The 11,957-nt window shown below is 51.5% G+C and overlaps 1 protein-coding gene across 1 annotated transcript in view; it reads left to right on the forward strand.

Annotated features, from left to right (window-relative positions):
• Positions 1–11,957, forward strand: part of NPLOC4 (nuclear protein localization 4 homolog (S. cerevisiae)) — a gene marked incomplete at both ends in the record, with an annotated part of 23,343 nt that overhangs the window by 896 nt on the left and 10,490 nt on the right. Inside the window, 9 exons of the mRNA XM_009070915.1 lie at positions 1,450–1,562; positions 1,650–1,829; positions 4,143–4,191; positions 5,149–5,243; positions 6,051–6,174; positions 6,960–7,139; positions 7,865–7,951; positions 9,352–9,423; positions 10,281–10,407. Of these exons, the coding sequence (XP_009069163.1) occupies positions 1,450–1,562; positions 1,650–1,829; positions 4,143–4,191; positions 5,149–5,243; positions 6,051–6,174; positions 6,960–7,139; positions 7,865–7,951; positions 9,352–9,423; positions 10,281–10,407 (1,027 nt within the window). The remainder of the gene's footprint in view (positions 1–1,449; positions 1,563–1,649; positions 1,830–4,142; positions 4,192–5,148; positions 5,244–6,050; positions 6,175–6,959; positions 7,140–7,864; positions 7,952–9,351; positions 9,424–10,280; positions 10,408–11,957) is intronic.

Raw genomic sequence — 11,957 nt, forward strand, 5'->3', positions numbered from 1 at the left:
TGGCTCAGGGACACTCACTGCAGCCTCACCCAGCGCAGAGGATCTGCAGAGCCAGTGCAGAATGAGCTGCTGCTTCCCAGGGCTCAGGTTACCTGTGGAACAATGGAGCTGGAAACTGGGACAAAAGCAGCTGGAATTGCCTGTGGATGTGGGGAAAGCTCTGTGCTCTTGCTGAGGTGAAGGCAATATGTATTTGGGTTTATTTCTTGCTGCAGAATTTGTTTGGAAGAGAAAAGTGGCACATTTTCCCACCTGAGGGAAAAGGGAATTGGGTTTTGTCCCAATCCAGGTCTCTCCCAGCTGGTCTATGGATTTGAAGTGCTCACCCAAGGGGTGAGTTTGGTGTTTAGGGGGTGGATGTAATTGGAGAGGCATCAAATTGCTGCTTCTCTGCTGGGAATTAACTTGGATCTACTCCAGAATGTGCAAGGAATCAGGGACTGGATAACCTTCCCTGACTCCTGTAGCACATCCCAGGAAGAAGCACTAAAAAGTTAACTCTGGGTGTGCTCAGTGAGTCAGGAACGAACTCAGACCTGTTGTTAATGTGTTGTGGGATTGGTTTGCCCCTGAAATGGAATCCTGTGGCCTGCTGAGCAGCAGCTGAACCCTGGGAATTCCATTCGCATGGATTCCCAGCAGAGCTGACAGCACAAACTGCTGCTCGTGGCTTTGCTCATGTGACAGTGCTTTGTGCCTCATCAGGTCTGTGCTGGGGCACTGCCTGTCCCCAGGGCCACAGGGACATGCGCTGATACAAACAGTGACCAATAACCTCAGGACTGAGGGAAAGTCCTGTCAAATAGAGAAACTTTAACACTATTTTTGAGCTGATGATGATTTTCAGTGGCCAAGTGTGGAAATTATTATTGCTGCGGAGGTGTTTGGCTGACTCAGAGCAAATCAGCCTCAAAGTGGGCACAGAGAACCTGCCTGGGGGCTGAGGGGTGACTTGTGGGGGTGATCCCAGGGAGGGAGGAGGAAGGGGAGAAAAAACACAGGAGAACAGCGTGGAGAGGTGGAATGAAACATCTGGTAGAGGTGAGAGCAGAGCTGAGGGCAAAACGTCCACACAGGTGAATGTGTGGATGGAGGAGCTGTGGTCACAGGAGGATAGGAATGACTTGTTGGTGCAGCTGGAGTGAGAAAACTGGGAGAACTGGGATGATGGAGAAGTTTCCCCCTCTAGGCATGCCTGGATTCGGATAAAACACTGTTGTGTTGTGTGAGGGAGAGACCAGTTCTGGTGAAATGGTTTAAGTTCCTGTTTTAATCCCTTGCTTGTGCTTCCAGGTGTTTCCATATGGGTTATCCTGGGCTCAGATGGGAGGGAACTCAGCTGAGGTTTTGCAGTAGGAGTTCCCTGAGCTCAGCTCTGGCTCTGAGCCCCTTCCAGCCCTGCCCACATCTGAGCCACCTCACACCTTGTCCTTCTTCCCTGTCTTTCAGGTTGCAAAGGAATTTGGCTTCAGGAATAATGGCTTTTCCGTGTACACCAACAGGAACAGGACAGGAGAGATCACAGCAGCACAGAACAAATCCCTCAACCTGCTCAAGATCAAGTGAGTCCTCACTGGGAATCACCTCCAGCACCTCCATGTGCTGATTCCCACCCCAACCACTACCCGTGTCTGTTCCCCACCCTGCAGGCATGGAGATATGCTGTTCCTGTACCCCTCAAGCCCTGCTGGCTCCTCCTCAGAGACCATGGACACCTCTGTCTCCCAGAATTCCCGGCCTGGAGGGGCTCCCCAGGTGGTGGAAGATGAGATTGATCAGTACCTGATCAAACAGGATGGGAAGATCTATCGGAACAGAGACCAGCAGCTGTGAGTGGGAAGGGCTGTGCTCCTGCCCTTGGATCTGGGACTCAGCAGAGCTTGGAATACCAAGTCTGAGGGGTGGGCTGTGCTTCTGCTATGCATCCAGGGCTCACCACGGCTTGGAATGCCATGCCTGGGCCCAGCAGCCAGGAAATCTGCTGTGGGAACAGCCCTCCCAGCCCCTGCTCCATCCCATGTGTCTTGGGGATGTTCACAAGGGAAAACAGCCCCTGGCATTGTCCTGGAAGACTAAATGGAGCCCTGAGGGAGGAAACAGATCCCCAAATCCCAAGGTTTTTGCCAGGAAGGGCTTGCTCAGGGCATCTATTGTTCTGGTGGAGGAGTTCCCAGCCCTGAGTTGTGTATTCTGTGCCCCTGAAACATGTGGAATTCTCTAGATTAGAGTGAACGCTGCATTCTCCCCAGGATATCCTGGAATAGGAGGCTGTGGGACACAGTGCTGAGGGAGCAGTGTCTGCTGCCTGCACCAGCTCTGCCATCTGCTCCAAGTATGGAGCTTCCCACTGGGGTCCTGAGGGGATGTGTGAGGGGAGGCAGGTCCCTGTGTCACAGGAGGGGCACAGACAGGGAGACCTCAGAGCCCCTTCCGGTGCCCAAAGGGGCTCCAGGAGAGCTGCAGAGGGACTTTGGACAAGAGCCTGGAGGGACAGGACAAGGGGGAATGGCTTCACTCTGGAAAAGTGGAGATTTAGATGGAATATTAGAATTCCTCCCTGTGAGGGTGCTGAGGCACTGGCACAGCTTGACCAGAGAAGCTGTGACTACTCCATCCCTGGGAGTGTTCCAGGTCAGGTTGGATGGGGCTTGGAGCAACCTGGGCTAGTGGGAGGTGTCCTTGCCCATGGCAGGGGGTGGGACTGGATGGTCTTTAAGGTCCCTTCCAACAATTCCATGTCCCAGGCAGGAGCACCCTGTGCCTTCAGATGCAGCTACTGCTCGGGAAGGAAAACACAGAAGTGAAGGGAATGAACAAAGTATCCCATGACAGAGCTGTGGAATTGGGACTTGGGTCTCTGCGTGCTTAGCTTTTGGCTTACCTTCCTCCACGTGCCTTCCTGACCTCTCTGTGACACCAGAGAGTCCCTTTTCCTCACAGAAATGCACCAAAGTCCAACTCTGCAAAGCTCTTCCATGCGAGAGGCTTAGGGAAACAAAGCAGCTCCTATTTCTGTAGGAATAGCACAAAAATGAGTTAAAACCACCCAAAATCTACACTGGTGCTGCTAAAACAGTCTCTGACTGGGTAGTAGGTTTATTGCTCATCAGTTGTATCTCAGCTGGGTCCTGGCCCAGTATCTGCATTGGTTGTGGCCTTGGCCCTGCACTGGTTGTGCCCTTGGTGCTTCAACCCTTTTGTAAAGAGACTCCTGAAAGGATTTGAGGGAAAATTTTAGAGGCAAACAGGAATTCATGCTAAACCAGAAGAATTTACCCTTCCCCATGGTGTTGTCCTCCCTATGGTTTGTCCTCAGTGCTGCAGCAGCAAAGGAGTGTGGGGAAAATCCTCTCTGCCCTTCCAGGCTGACCATAAGTGATGGGATGGCACATTACTGCAGCAATAAAGGCAAAGCCACCACTCTGTGGTGAAAACATTGTCTTAAGCTTGCCCACAGGTTTCAGAGCAATCAATGAAGCTGTTCCTAGCAGGAGCCTAAGCCCAGAGCTAGAGATGGAGGAGGACAGGAAGTGTCTGGGCCTGTTCCTGGCTCTGGGAGTGTGGATCAATCTCAAATGAAGGATGCTGAGTGCATTAGCAGCATTTAGTGCTCCTTTCTGTACATTATCTGCCACAAAACAGCCTTAAAAGCAATGATGCAAGTGGATCCCATCCACAAACCAACCTCTGAGCTCCTCTCCAGAGCCCTGCCCTGGGAAACCAGCACTAACCTAGGGCTGGGGGATTTATTGTTGGCTTAGAGGGTTTTAAAGCAATCACCTCCAAAAAAGATGTTTTCCCCTCTGTACGTTTACCCAGCAGGTCTTTATCTGACAATAAACACTTACCTGCTTGTTCCAGACCATCCTCTGGTGCCTGAGAAAGGATGATTCCATGACCCCTCTGTAATATTCCCTGAGGGATGAAGAGTTGCTCATGGAGATCTTCCACATCAAAATTACCCCAGAGCAGCTCTATACACTCTGATTTTCCCATCACTAAATAAGATTTAAGCCTACTCCCATTTCCATATTAAATAACGTTTATTCCCACTTCAATTTCCATAGGAAATAACATTTATTCCTCCTTTAATTCCCTATCAGTCAAGGTTTAACCCCTCTCCTTTCTCTGTCCCTGCCCAGGTGTCGCCATGGCCCTTTGGGGAAATGTGTGCACTGTGTCCCACTGGAGGTAAGAGCCCCAGGAAGGTGCTGCCAACCCACACCAGTTCCTCCCAGTATGAACACTTTTCCCACCTGGAGGTGGCAGCTCCAGACTGGAATCCTGCCATGGATTGCCAAAGGGGTTGGCTCTGGGATCACTAAAGCCTTTGTGAGCTCAGGTTTGGCCTGGTTAAAGCTGGCTGTCTGCAGTAATGACTAACAGAAAACCCTTTGAAAAACTTCCATTTTTCCTCCCACTTCACTTTTTCCTGCATCTTCTTGATTCATCCCCTCTCTCATGGATCCCAGCACTTCCCAGTTTAACCACCTGGCACAGGTTGCCCAGCAAGCTGTGGCTGCCCCATCCCTGGCAGTATTCCAGGCCAGGTTGGATAGGGCTTGTAGCAACCTGGGCTATGAAAGGTGTCCCTACCTGGGAACAGGAGGTGGAACTGGATGATCTTTACAGTCCCAACCCAAGCCATTCCATAATTCCATGGTTATTGAGCCTGAAGCTGAATTGTTCCATGATTATTCAGCTCCAAGCAGCTCTAGTGACACCTCCAGCTGTGCTGGGCTGAGTAATTCATGGCATGAAGCTGCAGCCACCCCTCCAGGGGGGATCCTGGCTGTTCCAGGATGCCTCTTCCTGCTGCTGGAAGTGCTCTGGAAGCCCCTTGGCCATGTTGGAACAGCTAAACTCTTTGTTTGTTGTTAGATATTGAAAGGCAGAAGCATTTTGCCTTTGAGGCTGGTTGTGATTTGTGGAGCCAATCTGTTATCAAAGCAGGAGGTGCTCATAAAACTCAGCCTTGTAAAGCTCCTCTCTTTGGATCCCAGTAGTAGCTGCCTTGAAAAGGAGCCTGAATGTCCTTGATTGCTTCCACATTGGAGGGTTGACTCTGGGACATGCATTTGCTCAGCCATCAGGGTGTTATCTCACAGGTGTCTGACCTGCCTGGGCTCTGTGTGGTGTTTTTGGCAGCCCTTCGATGAGGATTATTTGAACCATCTGGAACCTCCTGTGAAGCATATGTCATTCCATGCCTACATCAGGAAGCTGACTGGAGGGGCAGACAAGTAAGGAAATCTCTGGCTTTAAGGGAATCTGGTTGTAGCTGCTTTTTTTTTTTAAACACAAAATGAAAGTCCAGACAGATCTCAGTGTTGGATACAAGAGCTGAGGGGCAAAGGGAGGGGAAAACAGCATGTTAAAAGGAAGGGGGAAAGCAGGGGAAAAAATGAAATCTGTCTGTTTGTTTTAGGGGGTTTATCCTTTCTATTTTTAGTTTTACTGTGGCAGTGTAATTGCTTCCAGGAAACACTCCTGGTGGGGGGAGAAGGCCAGATGGAAGGAGAGAGGTTCCCTGGTTACACCAAGCCTGAGTCTCAGACCTCATGGAGACAAGTTACACAGAGGTGTAACCTCCTCCCTCCTGCTCCTAAATACCTCTTGGAGGTTTTAAATCTCTTTGGGAGATGCAGCTCAGGTCCGTGACACTTCCAGGTGAAGGGAACTTCCCTTTCCAGGAAGCCTCATGCACATGAAAGGAGCTTTGATTTGCCCTAGGGCCACAATCTGTTGCTACCCACATGCTCCATAAATTATTGCTCCAAAAGCATTTACTGTGGTAACAACAGCCTTGTCTTCCCCTTCCTCCTGTTTTCCCCCCTTCCTCCTGTTTTCCCCTTCCCCTCTTTTCCACCCTTCCCCCTCTTTTCCACCCTTCCTCCTCTTTTCCCCCCTTCCACTCTTTTCCCCCCTTCCTCCTCTTTTCCCCCCTTCCTCCTTCTTTCTCCTCTTCCTCCTGTTTTTCCCCTTCTCTTTTTTCCTCTTTCCTCTTCTTCCTCTTCTCCTCTTTCCCCCTTCTCCTCCCCCTCTCCCAGGGGGAAGTTTGTGGCCCTGGAGAACATCAGCTGTAAGATCAAGTCGGGGTGTGAGGGACACCCTCCCTGGCCCGAGGGGATCTGCACCAAGTGCCAGCCCAGTGCCATCACCCTCAACAGACAGGTGAGACAGAGCTCAGGGAGCTGTGAGGGGCCTTGGCTCTCATTCTGGGAATGGTGACTTCCAGAACAGCCACCTTGGAGCACAAAGCTTCCAGGTCTCAGGGAAATCCTGTTCAGGCCTTGCAGAAAAGGGCTCCAAAATGTCCTGGGTCAGTGGTTTCCTCCCAGCCTGGAGAACTGAGCTGGCACCACTGGGAGTTGAATAAGTCCTACTCTTTTCCTTCATGGGATCCAAAAGGCCACTCAGTTTCTTAGAATCACAGAACCATTAAGGTTGGTAAAGACCTCCAAGTCTAAGCTGTGCCCCATCAGCATTTGTCAACCAGACCAGAGCACTGAGTGCCACATCCAGTCATTCCTTGAACACCTCCAGGGATGGTGACTCCACCACCTCCCTGGGCAGCCCCTTCCTGTGTTTAACCACGCATTCCATGATGAAATCCCTCCTGATGTCCAACATTAACATCCCCTGGTGCAGGTTCTTATTTCCTCTTGAATTTCAGTGTCTTTTTACCTGCAAAGTCCCTTGGGGTAAAGGTCCCAGCACAGCCCCCAAGGTGCTGGGGGTGCTCAGCACATACCCACACCCCAGCCCATCGTGGGATGTGTTTGCTGGGCAGGGAGCAGTGCTGAGCGGTGGGAGCTGCAGCAGAGGGGAGAGGGAGGGAACCCTCAGCTCCCCCATGGGTGCTGGAGGGGCAGGATCCAGCCCCAGGGGGGTGGTGTGTCCTGGGAAGGCTCTGGGGGCAGCAGAGGACGGCCTGACGTTTGCACTTTGTCAAACAGAAATACAGACATGTTGACAACATCATGTTTGAGAACCACACAATTGCAGATCGCTTCCTAGACTTCTGGAGGAAGACAGGGAACCAGCACCTGGGCTACCTGTACGGCAGGTACACGGAGCACAAGGACATCCCCCTGGGCATCCGGGCAGAGGTGGCAGCCATCTATGAGCCCCCACAGGTGAGGCACAGCTGCTTCCAGTGCCCACTCTGAACTGGGGAACACTGGGGAACGCACACAAACACTTTTAGTTTGGGAAACCTCACGTGGTATTTCCAACTGCAGCTCCATAAGGAAAACTATCCCGTGGAAACAGGTGATTTATGTCCTTAATGTCACCATCCGTTGGTGCTACTGAAAGGATTTGAAACCCTAGATTTGCTTCTTGTTGTTTTTCCCCCTTTTGTTTTTTTCATTGCTCAGATTATTTCAATCCAGGGTGGATTTCACTTTTAATCTTCCCTTCATTCCCGGATTTCCAACAACTTCCATGCTAGGAAACAAAATTGTGGCCCTTGTTTCAGTTCCTTACCAGCTCTCTGGGAAAAATTAAGCAGCTTAATTAGACAGAATGAAGTGCAAGTGGTTTCAAGACACAATGAGGAGAGGCTGAGACAGAGTCCCCACTAGATGGGGCACAGCACCACTCGGCACGGCCTCGTGTGTTTCCTCCTCGTGAGCTCTGCAGCGCTGCCAGGGGAAAATCCAACAGATTGTCCGTGGAGAAGGAACGAATGGATCCTTGGGAATGTGTGTGTGTGTGAGCAGAGTCGCACGGGGAGGGCTCTGGGGTGACACCAGCCAGTGGTGATGCCAAGGGGGAACGCAGAGCTCTGCTCCCATGCTCTGCCTCACTCCCCCAGTGGCTGTGCTGGTTTTCACTAAGCAGTGTCTCCTCACTGCAGATCGGCACACAGAACAGCCTGGAGATCCTGGAGGACCCGAAGGCCGAGGTCGTGGATGAGATCGCGGCGAAGCTTGGCCTGAGGAAGGTCAGGATGTGTCCTTGTGTGTGTGTGGCAGGGCAGGAGGCAGCAGCAGTTTTCCCCAGCTCCATGGGGTTATCCAAGACCCTTTGGGCATACCTAAGTCGGCCTTAAGTGTTAGCAACTCTTATGCTTTTAGGTATAAAACCCCAACCCGAGGGTTCCCCTTTCTTTCCCCTTTCAGGACAGGAGCCATTCCTGGGAGCACCTCCCTGGTGAGTGCTAATTGGCACAGCTGGAGCTGGAGTTACCTCTATGCTCCATTTCCAGGAGCAGGGACTCCCCTTGGATTTTGCTGCCATCCGTGTGGTGTTGTGGGGAGTCAATCCCTGTGTTGGTTTAGGGGTGCAAGTCCCCTCAGTTCCCCACAACATCCCCTGGTTTTCCTGACATCCCTCAAACCTGCACTGATATTTCCCAGTTTGGGAACTGCTGGTATGGTGGGAATGCCAGGAATGGGATATACGCAAACAAGATTTGACTTGCTAAAGAAAACAGGACCAGGGAAAAGCTCAGTGCAGACTGTAAACAGCTGTGGGGAGGGCTTTGTTCTCCCAGATAACATCTCCCCCTGCCACAGGCTGCAGCAAAACTCCTCTGTGTGTGTGTCTGTGTGTGTTACTTATTTCCATGTTTTGCCTCTGTCTCTCCCATCAGATACTGTGAATCCATGGGACTTAACATGTCCCTGAGTGCAGGGTTGGGCTGTCTGGTCCCACAGGGAGTTGGGATCACTCTGTCTCGGGAGGGTTAATGCTGGGGGGGCTGGGACTGCCACACACGTGTAGGGTTGACCCTGAGGTGTGTCTACACGTGTGTTACGTGTGTGTGGAAGGGTTCAGGCAGTGGTTTGTGTGTGTACACACCTATCACACGTGTGATACCCAGGGATACCCACCCCCAGGCGTGTACACATGTACACACTGATGTACCAACAGCAGGGAAAGCTGGAATGTGGGGTTTGGATTGTGGCAGACTCCAGCTTGGAATGAATCACACTCCAGCAGGAGCTTTCCCTTCCCCAGTGCCTGTGAGGCTCAAACTGGGCCACGTGAGCTGCTGTGTCACTGCTGGTGCTCGGTAGGAAAAGCTTTCTGCTGGGGCTGGGAGGGGGTGGTGGCTCCCAGGCCTCTTGCAGCCTCCAGATCTTTCCATGAAAGCTATTCCACAGTGCAGCAGAAGGCTGCATGTGCCCTGGCCAGCCAGCTGGCATGCTGCTGCTCCTGGGAATGGCATTCCAAGGAGCCCAGCACAGCTGGGAGAACCATTCCCTCCAGGCAGCGTGCACAAGGCTGAGAGCAGCCAAGAACATCGTGTCCTGTGAACAGAAACCTCTTCTGGTTTCCTTTTTGTTTCTGTTTTTGCCCTCTTTTCCCTTAAAGCAACCTTCTCCATCCCCTCTGCAGGTCGGGTGGATATTCACTGACCTGGTCTCGGAGGACACACGGAAAGGGACTGTTCGGTACAGCAGGAACAAGGTGAGAACCAGGTGTGGCCCAGCTGATTCCAGCTGCTGTGCCAAGCAGAGAGCAGAGCCAGGGCAGAGCAGGGCTGCAGGTGGCACTGGAATTCTTGTGAAATGAGGCTTTTTCAGGTGCTTCTGGAGGAAAAGGAGCTCGAACCCTTCACACTGTTAGGGATGGAGCTGTTTGGAGAGCAGCAGAGCTGTCTGCAGCCCCTCACCCTCTCTGCTTTAGGGAAATGGTGCTCAGGAAGTCATGGAATCATGGAATGGTTTGGGTTGGAAGGGACTTTAAAGCAGGGACACCTCCTGTCAGCCCAGGTTGCTCCAAGCTCCATCCAGCCTGGTCTGGAATGGAACACTCCCATGGATTAGGCAGCCACAGCTGCTCTGGACAACCTGTGCCAGTGTCTCACCACCCTCACAGGGAAGATTTCCCTCATATCTAATCTAACCCTGCCCTTTTTAGGGTTAGGAAAACTGTGGAGTGGAAGGAATGAGGGGTGTGAGGTGCAATCCCAGTGAGTCAGAGGCTCTTCCCATGGGCTGGGCCTTGTGACACAGACGTGGCTCAAACTTCGACCTCCTTAGCTTCCTGTCGCTGCAGACTCAGAGATTTCCTTATTTGGAAAGTGAAACTTCATTTTCCTTAGAAAAAAAGGTGTGTGAAGGTGGGTGGAACTCGACGTGGGACAGCCCTGAGGCAGCTCAGGGCTGACAAGTCACATTCTTGCCCTGCTCTCCACAGCAGCTTTCCAGGAAAACATGTTTTCCTGGGGTGTTGGTCGTTTCCCTTGGCTGCAGCCCAGGGGAATAGGTCTGGGCTGTGTCAGCTGGTCCCTTTGCTGACTGGAGTTTGTGCTCTCCCCTCAGGACACCTATTACCTGAGTGCAGAGGAGTGCATCACAGCTGGCAACTTCCAGAACCAGCAGCCCAACATCTGCCGCCTCTCTCCAGATGGGCATTTCGGATCCAAGTTTGTCACAGTTGTGGCCACAGGTACAAACTGGCCTCAGCTCCCTGGCTTACACCTCAATCACCTCTTGGTATACGGCAGAAATCACATGTCCTGGGCCCCATCCGTCAGCTCAAATACTTCTTCATTCTCTGTTTTATCATCTACAATTATTTCCTCATTATTTATTTACCCGTTCTTACTCTACAGTTAAAGAACCTGATCTGAGGCTCAGAGCCACCTCTCTGCTCCAGGGCAGGAACTGTTGCTCAATGTTCTGTTTCAAACTTCTAAGCTCCAACTTCTGTTGCCTGGAAGCAGCAGTGCAGATCCACAACAATCCACATCCTTGAGGTTGGGATTAACTCCTCCTTCAGGAGGCTCAGGAGGGACCTTTGCCTCCCTCATGTCGCTGCCAGGGAAACCTTGACGTGGGGGTTGGAAACGGTTTGGTGGCTGAATAAACCAGAAGAGGCTGTAAAGTGCCTTACGGTTAAAACCTCTGGGTTTAGCCATTTCCAGGGAGTCTCCAGAGGCCCCAGGGGTGGAATGGGCAGTGAGAGGGGACACTGGGAGGGCTGGAGTGTTCCCAGTTGACACATGTCTTCATTTAAGCCTTCCCTGGAGCAGACTCGTTGGGCTCTGGGTCTATTTAACACAATGAACAGACACTCATGACTTCCAGATCACATCCAGTGTGAAAAGTGAAAGTGGGATGGGACACTGCCTGCCCTGGGCCAGGCTCTGTAAAGGTTCCTGGGGGCTTTTTTCAGGGAAAAAGCTCTTTTTCAGCTAACAGGTCCATGCCTGTACATTCCAGACTGCTGGGCGCATCCATCTTTCACTGCAGGTAGATCTGTATCTCTTCTCTTTTTCCCTCTATATATTTATTTCAGAGGGTTTTTTTAATCAAGGTGTTTTACTGAGCAAACACACTTTGTTCAGGCCTTCCCCTGTCCTGGTCTGTGTTTGATTTCTAGGAGTGTTGTGGAGCAGTGAGTGATTGAGGTTACAGATCAAAGGGTAGAAAAGGACTATTTCCTCCTTTCTGTTCCAGCTAATTTCGTTCCCTCCTGTTCCATCAGCCCAGCAGGTTCTGGTTAAACACTTCATTCCTTCCTTTTGTGCCACAGAAATGTATTTGGATAGTTTGCATCAACTTTGCCTTGAAATCCTCTACATGGATTAATTCCCATCCCTTCCTGAATTCCCAGCTTTGCGTGTAGTAACCTTTTCCTACCATCTGCCTCCATCCTCTTTTTCCAGTTGTATTCCAGTGACACATGACCTGATGTTGCTTACATTATCCAAATGAAGTGCCAAGCATGTGATCCCTTTGTGAGCCAGGCTCTTAATTCCCACTTTCCATGTCAGATTTCCACCAAACCATCCAGCACAGGCTGAGCAAACACTGCTCAGGCCTGACATGTCCAAGTGCTCTGCCGTTCCGGGTTCCTTGGGTATGAGACGGGCCCACAGGAGCTCTGTGCCTGGATTTTGTTTCGAAAGGGAGGAGATACCTGCAGAGTAGTGGGAGGGTGATGCTGTCAGAGCCTTCCTAAAAGGAATCTTCCCCTCCTTGGAGCTCCTGGCA

Source organism: Acanthisitta chloris, unplaced genomic scaffold, assembly GCF_000695815.1.
Source record: "Acanthisitta chloris isolate BGI_N310 unplaced genomic scaffold, ASM69581v1 scaffold10343, whole genome shotgun sequence".
NCBI lineage: Eukaryota > Metazoa > Chordata > Aves > Passeriformes > Acanthisittidae > Acanthisitta > Acanthisitta chloris.